Consider the following 19,522-nt stretch of genomic DNA (forward strand, 5'->3'; position numbering starts at 1 on the left):
ACGGCTGAGAGGAAAACAGAAAGCAGTGAAGGGAAGTCAGGCTTCAGGCTTCAGGCTGCAGGAGCAAACAGCCGAGGACACGCAGATCTGTGCTGTGTACCGGTGAGGTGAGAGCTGATCTGAGGTCAGTGCAGGTCCAACAGGTTGTCATGTAGGGCTGGAAGACAGTGACGAAAAAAATCTAATTGCGATTATTTGGCAGAATATTGCACTTGCGATTGAAACTGCGATTCATGATCATGTGATGTAGTAAAACGATGTATATGAAGTATGTATATGATCTAATTTAGGATGTATATGATGTGTATGTGTATGTATGATGTAGTATGGTATATGACATGTACATGATGTAAAGCCCTTTGAGACTTGACTGTGATAAAGGGCTTTATGAATAAACTATTTTATTTTATTTAAAGGATAAGGCCGGTGTTTTTTAATGCATTGCTTACCGTCAACAAATCCTATGAAAATAACAAAATCAACGATGTGTTTGCTCTACTCCCGTTACTTTCTGACTTCCCACGTTCCGTTTTTAGCCGTCAACCCGGAAGTCATTGGCTCCAATTGTAAGATAAAAACCTTTAAATACAGCTCACAACGACATAGTTTACATTTTAAAAATCTCTAACTGTTACCATGAAAAGTCAGGCTGTTGTAGTTATTACCAAATCAAATTCAAATGGGAACAAATTCTTCATTACGCCGGGGACTATTTTCTGTGCTACGGAACTACTTTCCTGAGGTGGAAAACGTGTTTACAGATTCAAGATTCAAAAAACTTTATTGTCTACCACATAGTGATAGAAAATTGTCTTAGGTTAGGGGCTCACAAACAACATAAAAACATACACCCATGAAAGACTCACATAAAATTACATTAAAAACACAAACAATTCCACAAATAAATAGGAGCAGGTGTGCAAAGCTGCATTAAAAAGTAGTGACAGTCTATTTGGCCTTGTTTAAAAAGGATATTGCAGTGGGAATGAAAGAGTTTTTGTGAGTTCTCCTTTTGGCCAGAGGTGCTCTGAAGCGTCTGCCTGATGGGAGTAGCTGAAAGGAGTGGTGAAGGGGGTGTGAAGGTCCTTATGATGGAGTCTGCCTTTCTTTTTACTGCGTGACTGTAAAGGTCTGAGAGTTGGGTTTGAGTGGTGCCGGTGATTTTGGTTGCAGCCGGCTTATTAAGTTGTTTGAGGAAAAAGTCGGCCGGCCCGGTGCATCGTGATGATGAAATATGTTGCCCAAAGCAGCAGCATGGCTCTGTGACTTGTTTGCTGATTTTGTTATTTTCATAGGATTTGTTGACGGTAAGCAATGCATTAAAAAACAGCAGCCTTATCCTTTAACCAGGTGAGTCAATTCAGAACCAATTCTCATTTACAATGACGACCTGGCCAAGAGGCAATAACAGTATACAAGTCTATACAAATAGTAGAAACATAACCACGATAAACAAACAACACAAGTCAGTTTAAAACATCACGATATAAACGTACACAAAATATACAACAACAGAAATCTGTGTATAGTAGCAGGGCCAGAAGAAGCAAAATTCAAAAGCAAGAACAGACTAGATTCATATCATCACTTCTTGTTTTTCTTGTCGTAAATCTTTTAGAACTTAAAAATTGTTTAAAGAAAAGTTAAATATTTGTTAAATAAAAAAACTAGATATGAGTGTGAGTTTGAGTCTGATGAAAGGTTTTGATTCTAAAACTCCTTGTTCACAAATCCAGTTTGGACCAAACTCTCTCTGAAGAAATTAACTGCAGCCTCTGGGATTTGGAAATTGAAGTTAATACTGTGTTTTTTTTTTATTTTTTCAGTGAATTGTTCATCTCTAACGTCTTGTCTGTCCCCCGCTGTCCCAGCCGAGCGGCCCTGGCTGGACTTGTGTCTCAGTGCGTACGGAGTGCAGGAGGACGGACAGAACCAAACCTGCTACCAGATCTGCCACACCAGCGCCGGCAGACCCTCATCCGCCCTGTCAGACCCGGCCTAGACAGCCTGCAGGTCAAAGGTCACGGGGAAACACAGGCCCCCAACTGTTTGGAGCTGTTGTACATCAGTTTGTTCTCCTTTGGTTTAAGTTGTTTTATGTAATATCACTGTATATATTTGCTTTTTATTTTCCCTGCAAAGGAAAATAAATGTAAAGAAAATCATGCGCTGTAAAAATGTATGAAACTTCTGCTGACTGAAATGTGAATTTATTTTTCAACCTTCTGCTGTTTGGTGTGCAATTCACAGAAGCATTTAATAACTTTTTCTAAATAAAAGAAATTAGTTTTAATGAGGTTGGGTTATATTTTTGTAATTGCTGTATACTGAATCAAACAAAAAACAAACTCAACCTTTCACTCACATTTTACAGCATTTTTAACAGGTTCATTGGAGGTTTTCCAATGCCGATACTGTTTCCAACACTTTAAATTCAACACTGTTTCTAAAATGATTTTTTTCCAATATCTTTCTTTAAAGATATTAAGTTAAATCGAAGCGCATTTCATAATGGATGTTGCAAAAGTTCATATTGCAATTTCGACAACAACTTATAACTTTTCAACATTTTTTATTTTACTTTTTAATTTAAGTAAATTCCATCAAGCTTTTCCACATGCTGTCTATTTCCGAAATAGAATCAGACCGTCAAGCTGATTTCCTTCAGTACTGAACACCAGAACCTGAGAGGAAGTGTTGAGGTTTCTTTTAAAGCCCGGCGGCAGGTTCAGAAACCGGACAGGAATCTGCTTCATTTCCTCAAAGTGTCCGGATCGATGAGGATGATGATGGAGGATTAGAGGAAGTTTCACTGCAGAATACTGAGATGCAGCCGCCTGTCTGTCTGTCTGTCTGTCTGTCTGTCTGTCTGTCTGTCTGTCTCTCTCTCTCTCTGTCTGTCTGTCTGTCTGTCTGTCTGTCTGTCTGTCTGTCTCTGTCTCTGTCTCTGTCCCTGTCTGTCTCTGTCTGTCTGTCTGTCTGTCTGTCTGTCTCTGTCTGTCTCTGTCTGTCTCTGTCTGTCTCTGTCTGTCTCTGTCTGTCTCTGTCTGTCTGTCTGTCTGTCTGTCTGTCTGTCTGTCTGTCTGTCTGTCTGTCTGTCTGTCTCTCTCTCTCTCTCTCTCTCTCTCTCTCTCTCTGTCTCTGTCTGTCTGTCGTCTGTCCGGACCAGCAGTCTGAAGAAGAGGTGAGATGAAGTTTTAAAGTCCTGTCTTTCCTCCACTATTAATATTTCCACAGTAGAGGTAGGGACTCGAGTCACAATTTTAACTGCTTGACACATCACTTTTTTGTGGGAACTACTGTAGTAACTTAACTCATTAGTTTTTCAGTTCTTGTAATCCATTATTGAAATTTAAATGTCTTCCATGTGTCATTTCTTGTTGAAAATCTGAAGAAAGTGTCTGATCTAAATGAGATCAGCCTCCTGTTTTAAACCAACAGTCTGCTTTGCATTTTAAAACTGACAAGCTGTGTTGCTGCAGCAGGTTCCTGAAGCACGCTAACAACCTGCTGCTTAATACAGCGTCACTATGGAATGCAACTACTTACTGTAATGAAGTAAAGTAACTAATTACTTTTAAAAGAAAGTTTCCCTCACAGCTGATAAAGAGCAGAGCGTCTGTCTGTCTTCAGTTCTTCCTCTGTAGATCTGAACTGTGGCTCGAGTTCGCCATCTGCTGGTAACCAGCCAACATGATTTACTTTATAGCATAAGACTTTATTGATCCTTTATTGATCCCTGTGGGGAAAGTGGCTCGTGGGGAAAAAAGCAAAATAGAATAGGATAGAAAATACGCAGTGAAAAGCAATTAAAACAAAACTATATACCTACATATACAGCAAAAGTAGCAATTGAGACTGTTAGTAAGATCTGTCTAGTAAATCCATAAATGTTAGTGATCCATTTCTTTACCGTACTTCCCTCTTTTACACTCTAACATCAGGTAGAAATCAGCAGCATGAATTTCCATAACCCTAAAATAGTTTATATTTTACTTTATTGTTATATTGTTTTATTTTATAATTTTGTAGAACTAAAACTCCAATCTGTGTTGAAAGTAGGAAGTGGAAATCTTGGAGCTACTGCAGTTTTATACTTTAAAATGTAAATGTCATTTAAAATGCGAGTGTGATTGTTTTTGCTCCATAACCATAACAAACGTTATCTACATTTATGGACTCAAAAATGTCTTAAATACACTTATTAAATGTCTTAATTTTTTCACCATGTAATGCCAGGTTTACTTTTATAATTAGTTTCATTTTGATGCAGATATGATATCAGATAGTTGCACTGACAGATTATTCTCTTCTGCTGATATTTAGTGGAGGAGCTGGAAGGAGCCTCAGGCGACCGAGATGAGAAATGACATGAATTGTTTCTCCAGAAGAGTCGAGTCACTTTTATTCCCTGATGCTGTGTGATATTATTATATTATATCTTTGTTTGACCCACATGCAGGTCGACTCTGAACAGAATTAATCCAATTTACCAAACGGGTTTTGCTTTCATTGCGTCGGCTTTAATCAACATAATTGGACTTCATGTCCCTAAGCAATTAATTTATTTAAATCTTTTTCTTATTCTGCCCTTTTATAATTTCAGAACTTTCATTATATGTTCAATTAGAAGGAGTCTGTTTTTCCCGCTTTTGTTTCTTTATTTTGGTTGCTAAATTGCTTTTAACTCCAATGCGAGGCAGAATTAAAAAGGTTGTTAAAAGTCTTGTCTTTGTGCAGCCTGCAGATAAAGTGAAGTGTTGCTGACCTGCTCACTTATCCTGAGTCAGTCTGGACAAACAGCTGAACATGAAGATATAACAACATCCACTCCCTGCTTCCTCTTCCTGCTCATGTCTACAGTGAAGTGAAGCTCAGGTTGTAAAAACTCAGACAGTCCACAGTCAAACTCACTTCATTATTAATGGAGCGGCTCCAGATTTTGTCTCTTGATGACATCACAGGTAACATAAAATCACTTGTTCCTTGCTCATGTTGCTCATCTTCAGACGTATTGATGGGAATGTTTTAACATCACAGGAATAATACATGTGGAATTTGGTTTAGGATGAATTATTTGTTCTGAGGAGCCTGTTAGCAGCAGAACAGGGATGCCAGATTCCCTCCGGCAAACTCTCCTCCTGGAAAAACTTCAAAAGGCTCCGGCTGCTCGGAGAGACCGAGACCTGCAGCAGAAACCTGCAGGAGAAACACCAAAAACCCCCCAGAACCACCGAGAAGCTGCAGGGGGAAGACAGTCAGAAACACTCAGATACCTGATTCAGTCCCAGCAGGTTCAGCACGGGACGGGCCCACAGGAGAGTCTGCAGCAGGCAGATAAACCACAGATGCTTTATTACAGGTGAAGACTAACACTTCAACACTGCTGCGTCTTCATCAGAGTCAAAAGTGCAGTAACTCTTTAAATTACAGGCCATTAATTACATAATGACTGGAAATAACTAAGTAATTTCCAGGTGAAATAGATGAAATAACTCTTTATAGCAGCAGAATGACTGATAACTACTGAGAGATATACTACCAGTAACCAGCTAGGCCCGTTCTGTTTCTGTTGTCTTCTGTCATCTGTGTAGACTTACTATGGAGAACGTTTCTGTGAATATTGTCTTTTCTAAAATCTATAATGTATTATTGTATGTATTCTACATTATAAGCAAATGAAAACCTAATAAGAAAAACAGATAGTTTCTGCATGAATTAATGTCCCTCCTGTCCAACCTCACATCAGACTTTATTCATGGTTCAGCAGCTAACTTGTTATCAATCGACTCGATTCGATGCTGCGTATGTGGTTAGCAAGATAACGTTAGCTGTAGGCTACATTACAACAGGAAAACCATGAATGTACCGTCTGTATTATATAATATTATGGATTCCTCTGGAAACAAGTGTTTCTATTGGCTGGCTGCGTGAATTCACAGGTCAAAGGTCACCAAATTTGAACTCTGCGAAGGAGAAGTGTGAAATCGATTTGCAACTGGAAGCGATTGTTTTTATTTGTCCTTCAGGTGGTTTTCAGTTGACATCAATGGGAAGCCAAATTTCCACGTAGTTCGTGCTGATGTGACCGCGTCTTCCAGCCTGAACCATGTGACCGCGTCTTCCAGCCTGAACCATGTGACCGCGTCTTCCAGCCTGAACCATGTGACCGCGTCTTACAGCCTGAACCATGTGACCGCGGCGTCCTGGGTTTGACTCCGGCCCGGGACCTTTCTCACACGTCATTCCCCTCTCTCTCTCTCCCCCCCCAATCTTTCCCGTCTCTCTCTCTGCTTTGAACTGTCTCATAAACACAGAACAGAAAATCACCCGCCACATGAAGGTCTTCTTTAAAAAGAGGCGGCGTGTCACCAAACGCCCGATCTGATTTATTATGTGCATAATCTCTCCACTCGCGGGGTGAAGTGTCCCTTCCAGCGCTGCCGGCAGCGCCGAATGTCATCAGACGTGGAGAGCGAGCGCAGAAGCTTTAAAGTCGAGGATTAAATATACGTATATCTGACAGCTGATACGCCGCCGCCCGCTTCCCTCCGCACCTTAAGCCTCGACATCACACGGAAAACTCCTCCGACCGTCCCGGCCTCCCGTTTAACCACGCCGCAAAACACCGGGAGGCGATGACTCTTCTTCTGCTGGGAGCCAGACCGCTGCTGGCGGCGCTGAGAGGCTGAGAGGCTGAGAGGCTGTCAGGCTCTGAGCGGTGAGGTGAGAACCTGCAGGGGAAACAAGCGCTGGAGGCCTGAGAGAGAGAGAGACCAGAGAGAGAGAGAGACACAGACAAGAGAGGGGGAGAGACACAAACAAGAGAGAGACAGACACAGATGAGAGACAGACAAGAGAGAGAGACAGATGAGAGAGACAGAGACACAGACTAGAGAGAGGGAGAGACACAAACAAGAGAGAGACAGACAAGAGAGAGAGACAGAGACACAGACTAGAGAGAGGGAGAGACACAAACAAGAGAGAGACAGACAAGAGAGAGAGACACAGATGAGAGATGCATAGACAGACGAGAGAGAGAGACAGAGACGAGAGAGACAGACAGACTAGAGAGAGGGAGAGACAAACAAGAGAGACACAGATGAGAGAGAGGCATAGACAGCCGAGAGAGAGAGAGACAGACTAGAGAGAGACAAGAGAGAGAGACAGAGACAGACTAGAGAGAGGGTGAGACAAACAAGAGAGAGACAGACGAGAGAGAGACGCAGATGAGAGAGAGGCATAGAGGGACGAGACAGACAGAGACAAGAGAGAGAGAGAGAGACTAGAGAGAGGGAGAGACAAACAAGAGAGAGACAGACAAGAGAGAGAGACAGAGACAAGAGAGAGAGAGAGAGAAACTAGAGAGAGGGAGAGACACAAACAAGAGAGAGACAGACAAGAGAGAGAGACACAGATGAGAGAGACGAGAGAGAGAGATAGAGATAGAGACAGACAAAAGAGAGAGAGAGACACAGACAAGAGAGAGAGAGAGACTAGAAAGAGGGAGAGACAAACAAGAGAGAGACAGACAAGAGAGAGAGAAACTAGAGAGAGGGAGAGACACAAACGAGAGAGACAGACAAGAGAGAGAGACACAGATGAGAGAGACGAGAGAGAGAGATAGACAGAGACAGACAAAAGAGAGAGAGAGACACAGACAAGAGAGAGAGACAAAAACACGTTTCTCGTCACACAGGAGAGGAGGTGTAAAGTCACCTAGAGCAGTGGTTCTCAAAGTGGGGTCCGGGGACCGCCAGGGGTCCTTGAGAAGATTCCAAGTCCCCAGGAAAACGAGGAATACTTAAATTTCACCATCATTTTTTTTTATATAATTAAATGTTTTTTATTTTCAAATTCTCTGTTAAAGGGGGATTAAGCTGCATCACACATAAGAGCAGTACAAAGTAATACAGATTACATTTACACACACACATTACACACACTTTGGTTTTTATTTTCCCTTTTCAGTCTTTTTTTACTTGACAGTTTATTGGCAGCAGCCAAAAAGCTGCAACTACTCATTAGTTTACAAGAAAAGTATTAAAGAAAGAAAGAAAGCTTTCTTTCGTTCTTTCTTTCTTTCTTTCTTTCTTTCTTTCTTTCTCCATCCCCCTATTTGAGAAGTGTCGTAGTGATGGAGAGGCCCAGCTGCCACAGTGACAGATGATTATTAGCTGGAGAAATTATGTTTATTTCTTAATGAAGTTTGACATTTTAAAGTCAGCTGGCTGATTGTCCAACTCCAGATCTCATTCTCATCTTAAAATAAAGCTGAGCGGAGACAACCAGACATTATGAATCTGTACACAGCAGCTCATTTCACTAATTAGTTAAATGTTAATTACTTTGTCAATGAATTAACCGAGCTGTACGATTAGATGAAACTTTATTGATCCTTGAGGGGAAAGTGGGTCTTTGCAGCAGCGAGAATTAACAGATCAGAACAGAGTGAGAAGCAGCCAACCAGTCAGACAGCTGAGGTGGAAAATCATGAATGAAAATGTGCAAAAAAATAAAAATAAAAGTCCTGCAGCTTTAACAGGATGTGCAGAACAGCAGCAGGTGTGTGAAGACAGTGTGAAATACAAGCATGAAGAGCAAGGTGAAGACTTCCAATTATATATATATAAAAAAGAAGTGTTTTTCAACAATAATAGATACAACAATGAGCAGAATATTAGACATTATGTTAAAAACTTACAGTATATCTACAGGCTGAGCAGTAATGTCCTGTAGTGTTTGGTAAAAATACACATTCATCTGTATTTGGCATAGACTGTAAAACCTCACTGGTATTTGGAAACAGTTACATGACGTTACACGAGGTTATTATAGGTGATTTATTATTATTATTACTGCAGTTCTTTTTCCTTTTGTCTGTTTAAGTCAGTGGTTCTCAACGTGGGGTCCGGGGACCACCAGGGGTCCTTGAAGTGGTTCCAGGGGGTCCCCAGCAAAAAACTGATGAATTGTTAAACTTCAGCATTATTTCATTTACAAGAAGTTAACACCATTAGAGAATGTAGAAGAATGACTGTTCTGATCATAGTTTCTCTGTTATCTCTCTACCTGCAATACAGACAGTCACGGGATTCTGGACAAAATCATATCTAACAATAAAACATATTCTCAGATTTGGGTCCGAGAGACAAAATCTCATCAAATGGGGGTCTGTTGATATGAAAAAGGTTGAGAATCACTGGTTGAAGTGGCTGCAGCTCCACTGTGTGGCCGCAGGTGGAAGTGGAGAATTGATCTCCAGGTAGAAGTGACTGAAAACAAACAGTCCAACACACAAACCTGCTGTTAGTTTTGAGTTTGTGCACCAAACTGTCAGTTATTTCCTTTATTCAGCACGTCAGTTTGTTCAGAAGTGCAGAAGTTTAACTGAAGGGAAGTCTGCGCTCGTTTTGTCAAGGCAGAAAAAAAAAAATGTCTCAGGTGCATAAATTCAAAAACAGCACAGAAGATCAAAAATAATTCACACACTATAAAAGGTCAAAAATAAAAAGAGGCCAGCTGATGCAAAAAATGCTATTGATTGCTATTGATGCACTTTATTTACATGGTGACAAGGTGAAAAAGTGCAAAAAAAAACAACAATGTTTCGGTCAAAGGACCATCATCAGTTCTGATGGGATTTGAAATATGTATTTAATTACTTTTGGATATCTTGTAATTTGTATTTGGTTAGAGTTTAATACATAGTAGTATTTGTGCCAAGACACTGACTGGCATATTTTAGCTTTATTTGTTTGCAGTTTGCAGTATCTCTCTCTCTCTCCCCCTAGTTTGCAGTACTGCCTGAGGGGCTTAGGTCAGCCACAGTGTCTTCTTTTAAATCTCTTTTAAAAATATATTTTTATAAAAAGGCCTTTTTAATATCTTAATGTAATGTGCGTGGAGATTTTTTGTTGTGTGGGGCTTTCCTGGTTTGAGACGTTTGTTTCAGTTCTTTCCTTTGATTACACTTATACTGCTTACTCTTACCTTTGTTTTACTCCTTTATCTATTATCTGTATTTGATGTTTTACTGTTTTTATTTTATTTTTTTCTTCTCATTTTATTGTAAAGCACCTTGTAACCTTGTTAAGAAAGGTGCTATATAAATAATTTTTATTTGTATTATTATTATATTATACAGTAGAGACGGGGTGAGAATAAAGTCCACAGACTGGACTGGACCCTGTGATGTTCTGTGATCAGCTCAGTCAGACTGTGGGAAACCTCAGGACTTCACAGTCTGCTGGTTTCTGTTTCTCTCTGCTGCTCAGGAGAGATCATTCACTCTGCTTCTATTCCTGATCACTCCTGTTCAGGGTCACTGGGGGCTGGAGTGTTTCCCAGCATGCACTGGGCAGGGAAACAGCCTGCCAGGACCGTCCAGTGTCCACACACCTGTGGACGGTTCAGAGCGGTGGAGTCCAGTCCGGCTGCAGGTTTTCCTTCCAGCTGAACACGACAGCAGCTTCAGGCAGACAGGAGGAGCTGATCAGTCTTTCTTTGCAAGCACAAAACCAGGGAAGAAGAATCAAACCGCACACAGGAATCAAACCCACAACCTTTGTGCTGTGAGAAAACAGTGATAGCCTAACTACTGCTGCCTGGCAGGGGAGGAGGTTTCTGTCATATAAAATAGGCATTATTCAGATTTTGTCACTTTATGTTGGCCTTAGTACAGTGGTGATATGTTGTTAAGTCAAGTGACTGAGGACAAACCAGCTTGAATAAAAAAAAACACTTTCAAACATGTTGCAATGTTGTTGTCTTTTCAATATTAACTTTCACCCCCTTTTTTAATTTTGAAACCTGACACAGACAGACACATATGATTTTTATTGTGTTACTGTGTTTTTTTGTTGTTGTTAGTTATTTCCAAAGCATGTATTCATAGTCATATAGGCCTATGCAAGATGCCATAATATAGAGAGTTTCATGTTTAATGTAAAGATTCTTCTAAATTGGTGTTTTTTAAGTGACAGATTTTACATCCCCATCCTCCATGGATCAGCACCGTTCAATAAACTTGATGAAACGAGCCATTCTATTTCCCATAAGGTGAACTTTTTGTGTTTTGGTAATATTTTGGGACATTTTGAACAGGCGGTTCAGGGACAGCTTGCTGCAGGGGTCCTTCCACCGTCAACACGGAACAACACGTGAACACCTTTGCTGTCCCTTCAGCTGTGAGTAAAACTGCATGAAATCCGCTCAAAACGACTGTTTACTGGATAAGTATTTATATTTCTGATATGTGATATTTACAATAAGTATTAATACATCAAACCTAAAATTAAGTACTAACGAACATCGGACATTCAGCCCGGGTCGCCATGATATGTGACGGTCTCTCTTGTATAGAGAGGACTGGACGCCAAACTCCGTTCAAAAACCGGGCAAGGTGGCCTGGCTTATCGGCAAGGTTACATTACTCTTAAAATATGACTGAAGAGCTGTTCAGAATTGTTATGAGACACTCTTCAATTCGGCATACATATAATATGCCACGCATCACTTATTTCAATAAAATCTCCACTTTGAGATTTGGTTCACACCGTACAACACGGGGTGTTTTGGTGGAAGAAGACTGGTGGAGAAACAGGCGAACCAACTTCTCTTGGTATGGAAGATGTATGCCGAAATGAAGAGTGGACCCTGATGATTCTTAAACGATCTTCAGTAATGTCCTACCAGCTGTGTATGTTTGCCGATAAACAAGGAAGCATTAAATTACCAGATTTTTGAATGCAGTTTGTCTCCTTACAAGAGAGACCGGGACGTGGAGGAGCTATAAGATCCTGATGCATGAACTTTAACATTCAAGTTTAACGTCTGTTCATGTTTAGTTTCTGAGAGCTACTTCTTCTTGTTTACATGTTGTTTGAGTGTCATGGCTGACAGTGTTAGGCTTCGTTAGATAGTGAGCTGACAAGCTGCTGCTGATCTGACCTGTTCTCTGTGGCCCAGCAGAGGAGGTGCAGGTGAAGATGGGTCGCTCCTCCAAAGACAAGCGGGACATCTACTACCGTCTGGCCAAGGAGGAGGGCTGGAGGGCCAGGAGCGCCTTCAAGCTGCTGCAGCTGGACGAGGAGTTCGGCCTGTTTAAAGGCAAGTCTGCAGCGCATAGGCCTGATGGAGAGATGATTAGCTTAGATGATCAGATGAAAATTTAACAGTATAGTTCACCCCAAAATGAAATTCAGTCATTCCCCCGATTGGAGTTGGTACTACCACCAAATACAGCGAGTTAGCTCCTGTGAGATGACCGTTCATCTTTTTACAGCTCCAGGATACAGAAAGTGTCCATCAGATTTCACCAAACATGCAACAGAATCCAAATGTTTTATATCCAAGACTGGGTGTGGATGCTGTGGGAGTCCAAGAGTCCAACTTTTACCTCATTATCTTCTTTATTTGATTCACTGATTTAGCCTTTTTCCTGCTATACAGCACTTTGTAACATTTGTCTTTAAAAAGTGCTGTACAAGTAAAGCTCATTCTTATTGTAGATGACTCTTTCTCTCTATCTCTCTCTCTCTCTCTTCCCCCCCCCCCTCTCTCTCTCTCTCTCTCTCTTCCCCCCTCTCTCTCACTCTCTCTGTCTCTTCCCCTCTCTCTCTCTCTCTCTCTCTCTCTCTCTCCCCCCCCCCCCCCCCCCCCCAGGTGTGAGCAGAGCGGTGGATCTGTGTGCCGCTCCTGGCAGCTGGAGCCAAGTCCTCAGCCGAAAACTCAGGTTGGTTTCTGAACAGACAGCAGACCAGGATCCACTCTGCAGCAGACCAGGATCCACTCTGCAGCAGACCAGGATCCACTCTGCCTTCAGTCAACTGAAGGCAGAGTGGATTCTGCAGACGATCAAAATAAAGTGGGACTGTTATGAGCAGCCGCTAGCCAAATGCAGGTAAATCCTGTTGGGTTTGGCCAACGCACCGGACAGCTGGGCGTTTTTCTGTTCCAAAAAAACACATTGCTGGTAAATAATGTAAGTGGCTATTTTGTGAAAACATCATAAATCCTAACTGAAGCCGTTAAAAGGTTTTGAGTCCAGTAAAATGTGGGATTTTAAGTCTTAATTTCGTTTTAGAGGTCTTAAAAATGTTATGGTGTCTTAGTGTGAGAAATTCACCCTGTCATGCAGACCTGTGTTCTGGTTTACAGTTCAGTTTCACCTTATTTCAGTTGTGAAATTAGTCTTTCATTTCATTCTGTCTGACATTAACAAGGCCTGAAAGTGAACTTGATGAAACTTGCAGACACTCTGTTTTTTCTGTGGTGAATTCTGGAGTCCATTTGATGGTTTTCCTTTGCTTTCTCCCAACCAGAGTGAAGGAGGAAAAGAAGGAGGAACAGAAGGAGGAGGGAGGGGGTGAGGAGGTGAAGATCGTGGCGGTGGATCTGCAGGCCATGGCTCCTCTGCCAGGAGTGACGCAGATCCAGGGAGACATCACCAAGGTGAGGAGGAGGAGGAGGAGGGGATGTCAGATAAAGGAGAACACCGATGTCATTTTGAGTTACAGCCCATTTACTTCAGTCTAAGTCTAGTTTACATTTCCCCCAATATTTTTTTACATTTACTCCTTTGTCGTCGTTTTAAAAATCCAACCTTTACAGTGTCAAACCTAGCTTGAAATGAGCTGCTGTCCCGGCTAACAAAGACGGCCTGAGAGGCAGGAGTGGAAGAAGGGATATTTGTGTATTTAAAATGAAAATGTAATTTTTTGTAAAATTGTCGTTTCCCTTCCCTGTGCTTCAGGTCTCAACAGCGCAGGAGATAATCCGTCATTTCGAGGGCCGGCCGGCCGACCTGGTGGTTTGTGACGGAGCGCCAGACGGTGAGAAACCTGCAGACCGACCTGCTGCCGTCATGAATCCTCTTCTGTTCAGTCTGGTTCTTTCTTAATGGTTTTTAATGTTTATTGGTGCTTTGGATTTGTGTTTTTTTCACACTCGGCATTGTATGTAATGAGACGACTACATGGATACATTTTTCTTATGGTTGATTTCCTGTTTTGTTTCCATAGTAACCGGGCTCCATGATGTGGATGAGTACATCCAAGCTCAGCTCCTATTGGCTGTGAGTATGGCAGGTGGAGAACCGTGTGATCACATGCTGCTGCTCGTCTCTGATGGATAAACACTTGTTTTCCTCACAGGCGCTCAACATCACCACACATGTTCTGAAGCCTGGAGGAGCGTTTGTTGCCAAGGTGCGTCCAACACAGTCAGCATCTATTCCTTTAAAGTCACATGTGAAATCAAAGTGTCACAGTAGAGTAGAGCATCACAGAGCATCACAGTAGAGTGTAATAGTAGAGCAGAGCCTCACAGTAGAGCCTCTCAGTAGAGCCTCACAGTAGAGCAGAGCCTCTCAGTAGAGCCTCACAGTAGAGCCTGTCAGTAGAGCCTCTCAGTAGAGCCTCACAGTAGAGCCTCTCAGTAGAGCCTCACAGTAGAGCAGAGCCTCTCAGTAGAGCCTCACAGTAGAGCCTCTCAGTAGAGCCTCACAGTAGAGCCTGTCAGTAGAGCAGAGCCTCACAGTAGAGCAGAGCCTCTCAGTAGAGCCTCACAGTAGAGTCTGTCAGTAGAGCAGAGCCTCACAGTAGAGCCTCTCAGTAGAGCCTCACAGTAGAGCCTGTCAGTAGAGCCTCTCAGTAGAGCCTCTCAGTAGAGCAGAGCCTCTCAGTAGAGCCTCACAGTAGAGCCTTTCAGTAGAGCAGAGCCTCTCAGTAGAGCCTGTCAGTAGAGCAGAGCCTCATAGTAGAGCCTCACAGTAGAGCCTGTCAGTAGAGCAGAGCCTCTCAGTAGAGCCTGTCAGTAGAGCCTCACAGTAGAGCCTCACAGTAGAGCCTGTCAGTAGAGCAGAGCCTCTCAGTAGAGCCTGTCAGTAGAGCCTCACAGTAGAGCCTGTCAGTAGAGCAGAGCCTCACAGTAGAGCCTGTCAGTAGAGCAGAGCCTCTCAGTAGAGCCTCTCAGTAGAGCCTGTCAGTAGAGCCTGTCAGTAGAGCCTCTCAGTAGAGCCTCACAGTAGAGCCTCCCAGTAGAGCAGAGCCTCTCAGTAGAGCCTCTCAGTAGAGCCTCTCAGTAGAGCCTCTCAGTAGAGCCTGTCAGTAGAGCAGAGCCTCTCAGTAGAGCCTGTCAGTAGAGCCTCTCAGTAGAGCCTCCCAGTAGAGCAGAGCCTGTCAGTAGAGCCTCACAGTAGAGCCTGTCAGTAGAGCCTCACAGTAGAGCCTGTCAGTAGAGCAGAGCCTCACAGTAGAGCCTCACAGTAGAGCCTCTCAGTAGAGCCTCTCAGTAGAGCCTCACAGTAGAGCCTCTCAGTAGAGCCTGTCAGTAGAGCCTCTCAGTAGAGCCTGTCAGTAGAGCCTCTCAGTAGAGCCTCACAGTAGAGCCTCCCAGTAGAGCAGAGCCTCTCAGTAGAGCCTCTCAGTAGAGCCTGTCAGTAGAGCAGAGCCTCTCAGTAGAGCCTGTCAGTAGAGCCTCTCAGTAGAGCCTGTCAGTAGAGCCTCTCAGTAGAGCCTCCCAGTAGAGCAGAGCCTGTCAGTAGAGCCTCACAGTAGAGCCTGTCAGTAGAGCCTCTCAGTAGAGCCTCTCAGTAGAGCCTCACAGTAGAGCCTCTCAGTAGAGCCTCTCAGTAGAGCCTCACAGTAGAGCCTCTCAGTAGAGCCTCTCAGTAGAGCCTGTCAGTAGAGCCTGACAGTAGAGCCTCTCAGTAGAGCCTCACAGTAGAGCCTGTCAGTAGAGCCTCACAGTAGAGCCTGTCAGTAGAGCTTCACAGTAGAGCCTGTCAGTAGAGCCTGTCAGTAGAACCTCACAGTAGAGCCTCTCAGTAAAGCCTGTCAGTAGAGCCTGTCAGTAGAGCTCTCAGCTCTCTCTCCTGTCCTCAGATCTTCCGGGGGAAGGACGTCACCCTGCTGTACTCCCAGCTGAAGATCTTCTTCAGCAGTGTGACCTGCGCCAAGCCACGCAGCAGCAGGAACTCCAGCATCGGTCAGACACACACACACACACACACACGCTGAACACCAGGCAGACAACAGGACTGTTACATACTCTTTATATAAATAGGAAAACATCCAGTGGAATAATAATAAAATGTAAACATATATACACATACATATACTCTCTCACTCTCTCTCTTTCTCTCTCTCTCTCTCCTGTGCAGAAGCCTTTGTTGTGTGTCAGAACTACTCTCCACCTGAAGGTTACGTACCCAACATGTCCAACCCTCTGCTGGATCACTGCTATGGTAACTGACACACACACTCACACACACACACACATACACACACACACACACACACACACACATAGCTGCTGCTCAGCTTGGCTTCTCTCTGTCTCCAGATGTGGATTTCAACCAGTTGGAAGGAGCGAACCGGATCATCGTTCCCTTCCTGGCCTGCGGCGACCTGAGTGCGTTCGACTCGGACCGGACCTACCCGCTGCAGGTCTGACCTGGTCCACACCTCTCACCTGTCTGACCTGGTCCACACCTCTCACCTGTCTGACTAGACCCAGAGGAACACTAGATGGCGTAGATTTGTACGTGTCATTACTAGCGTCCCAAACACTTCGATACAAAACGACCTCTGGTTTCCAAACAGCCGCTCCGTGGCTCAAACTCTCACCCTTCCTCCTCGGCCTTAGTGTCATGTAGGATGTACCATCAAAGTTCCAGTAAAGTCTGATGACGTCGACTCTATGCTGCTGCATGCACGGTTCACGCAGCCCTTCAGAATAAAAGTCCCTCAGCAATATACCAAAACCTGTGAGAGAGAAGGAGTGCGCACGATACTTTGCAGAGTAATAAATGAGTAAAATATAACTAGCATTAGCAAGAGCTCCCAGTTTGCAAAAGCTGCTTTTTAGGAAAACGGAAGAATTTATTGGAAGTTTAATAGTAACATCTGTATGATGCTAAGACCAAGGAGGAAGGGTGAAAGCTTGGTAGGTGGTTTTGTACAGAAGTGTTTATGATGCTAGAAATGACACAAACAAATCAAGGCCACCTAGTGTCCTTTTGGAGCTGCTGTGAGACCAGGAGAGCTTTTTGTTTTTTCACAAAGCGATCAGTGATTGGAGTTTTGGAGTTGAACTGAATTGTTGAATATTCATGAGGATGTTTTTCACACACAGTCACACCGACGTCTCATAACCTGAGCCAGTGATCTGTCCCATAACCTCCATCTGAATCAGACGATGGTTAATAAAGAGCTTAAATAAAAACAAAAACAAAATGACACCGATAATCCTGATTAAATTTAACATAAATGGAATAAATCACAACACTAGGTTACTATTTTTAAGCCTACATACTGAAGGAACCAGGGTTATATCTTTCTTTTATTTATTTATTTATTTTAATAGTTTTTAATCTTTATTTCAGTTTAGTTTGAGTTAATTTTTAGTGTTTGGTAGTTTTAGTGTAGTTTTATTTTTTACAAATGTTTTGGTTTAGTTTTTATTTAGTTTCAGTTCTAATTTTAGTATTTTTGGCAAGGTGTTCTGATATTTCATACATGTTTGCAGTTCTTTTAAAATGTATTTACATAAATTTTTCAATATATCCTCCACTAACTGAAAGTTTCCCTCAGATTCTGACTTCAGACCAGTTAGCTAAAATAATCCAGACAGACTCGGGTGTTTTCAGTCTTTTTTACACATAAATACAAACACAACCTAACCTCCAGCTTGTCCCTGTGGTCCTCAGCTGGACGGCCGGCAGCAGTACCAGTACACCCCCCCCACCCAGCCGCCCATCCGCCCCCCCTACCAGCAGGCCAGTCTGCTCCGCAAGAGCAACCTGCTGGCCCGAGAGGACGCATCCTGCCAGACCACAGACCAGAGACTAGACCAGACCACAGACCAGAAACTAGACCAGACCAGAGACTAGACCAGACCACAGACCAGAAACTAGACCAGACCACAGACCAGAGACTAGACCAGACCACAGACTAGAGACCAGAGACTAGACCAGACCACAGACCAGAAACTAGACCAGACCACAGACTAGACCAGACCACAGACCAGAGACTAGACCAGACCACAGACCAGAGACTAGACCAGACCACAGACTAGAGACCAGAGACTAAATCAGAGACTAGACCAGACCAGAGACTAGACCAGACCACAGACCAGAGACTAAACCAGAGACTAGACCAGACCAGGGACTAGACCACAGACCTGAGACTAGACCAGACCACAGACCAGAGACTAAACCAGAGACCAGACCAGAGACTAGACCACAGACCAGACAGGAGACCAGACCAGAGACTAGACCACAGACCAGACAGAAGACCAGACCAGAGACTAGACCAGACCACAGACCAGAGACTAGACCAGACCACAGACCAGAGACTAGACCAGAGACCAGACCAGAGACTAGACCACAGACCAGACAGGAGACCAGACCAGAGACTAGACCACAGAGCAGACAGGAGACCAGACCAGAGGCTAGACCACAGACCAGACCACAGACCAGACCAGAGACTAGACCACAGACCAGACCAGAGACCAGACCACAGACCAGACAGGAGACCGGACCAGAGACCAGACCAGAGACCAGACCAGAGACTAGACATGAAGAGAGAGAGACCGGAGTGCTCTGTGGAGAAACAGCAGCAGACAGCAGCTCTGTTTCCAGGTGTCACGGTGGAACAGCTGCAGGAAAGAGTTGAGTGACAGATGGAGAGAGAGAGGAGATGAAGGAGAATTATGATTAAAGGAGAAAACTTGTTAATACTATCACATACAGTTTAGTCCAATAAGCCAGGATTCATTATGACTTTTTTATTAAATGTTTTTATTGTTTTGTCTGTCTAACTTCATGTGCAGTTTGATGAACAAAGATTAAATATTTTAGAAATCATTTCTTGGAGATGGAAGCATCTGTGGAATTAAAGTCAACTTCATTTAAAGAATAAGTAAACATGCGTCCTGTGTGTCTGTAGATTCACTTCAGTCATCCAGGTAGAAGATGTCCAAAACATGACAGCAAAGTCCTTCAGTTTGAAATTCAAATTGAAAGAGTTGAAGAGAGTTGAAGAGTTGAAGACGCTTCATGCACTGGAAGCACCGACGAGAGAAACTGGATTTATCTCCGCCTCACTGAACCGGTTCAGAACGGCACAGAGAAGTCTGGAGAAGTCTGGACTGACACTGTTCAATACTACTGAATATTCATGAGGATGTAAACCTGCATCATTTCACTTCTGGTGATATTTGATGTTTTGATTGAAGATCTTCAGCTGTAAAGAAACACACATCAGTAACCCTTTAAATTACAGACCATTACTTATGCAGTAGTGACCAGAAATAACTAAGTAACATCCTAGTAAAATACATGTAATAACTAATTCAATGAGCTTTATTGGCATGAAGTACAGTTCAGTATATATTGCCAAAGCTTAGTGATCAATAATGATAACTATACAATATATAATATACAACTATACAATAATAATTATAGCATTAGAATGACTAGTAACTACTCAGTAATATACATAAAGTAAAAAAAAAA

The 19,522-nt window shown here is 43.0% G+C and overlaps 2 protein-coding genes across 3 annotated transcripts in view; both read left to right on the forward strand.

Annotated features, from left to right (window-relative positions):
- Window positions 1-2,247, forward strand: part of pot1 (protection of telomeres 1 homolog) — a 72,002-nt gene extending 69,755 nt beyond the window's left edge. The window contains exon 20 of the mRNA XM_071915203.2: window positions 1,872-2,247. Coding sequence (XP_071771304.2) covers window positions 1,872-2,002 — 131 coding nt within the window. The 3' untranslated portion in view covers window positions 2,003-2,247. The remainder of the gene's footprint in view (window positions 1-1,871) is intronic.
- Window positions 2,248-11,136: 8,889 nt separating this feature from the next.
- On the forward strand, window positions 11,137-18,968 carry ftsj1 (FtsJ RNA 2'-O-methyltransferase 1). 2 transcript variants are annotated; one of them, XM_078282908.1, is made up of 11 exons: window positions 11,137-11,189; window positions 11,974-12,111; window positions 12,667-12,736; window positions 13,326-13,455; window positions 13,757-13,835; window positions 14,025-14,077; window positions 14,157-14,210; window positions 15,888-15,990; window positions 16,166-16,249; window positions 16,348-16,451; window positions 17,714-18,968. In XM_078282908.1, the coding sequence occupies exons 2-11, from the start codon at window positions 11,991-11,993 to the stop codon at window positions 17,894-17,896; spliced, it is 981 nt and encodes a 326-aa protein (XP_078139034.1). In that variant the 5' UTR covers window positions 11,137-11,189; window positions 11,974-11,990; the 3' UTR covers window positions 17,897-18,968. The 2 variants fall into 2 exon arrangements, with proteins under 2 accessions (XP_078139034.1, XP_078139033.1); XM_078282907.1 differs by having other exon boundaries at window positions 11,157-11,189; window positions 11,971-12,111.
- Window positions 18,969-19,522: the final 554 nt, after the last annotated feature.

Source organism: Centroberyx gerrardi, chromosome 4, assembly GCF_048128805.1.
Source record: "Centroberyx gerrardi isolate f3 chromosome 4, fCenGer3.hap1.cur.20231027, whole genome shotgun sequence".
NCBI lineage: Eukaryota > Metazoa > Chordata > Actinopteri > Beryciformes > Berycidae > Centroberyx > Centroberyx gerrardi.

Bases quoted from the DNA above. Each gene is read 5' to 3' on its own strand.
- ftsj1 (XM_078282908.1), top strand. From the start codon at position 11,991: ATGGGTCGCTCCTCCAAAGACAAGCGGGACATCTACTACCGTCTGGCC. The intron at 12,737-13,325 runs GTTGGTTTCTGA...TCTCCCAACCAG, and splicing joins GTCCTCAGCCGAAAACTCAG to AGTGAAGGAGGAAAAGAAGG. The intron at 16,452-17,713 runs GTCTGACCTGGT...TGTGGTCCTCAG, and splicing joins ACCGGACCTACCCGCTGCAG to CTGGACGGCCGGCAGCAGTA.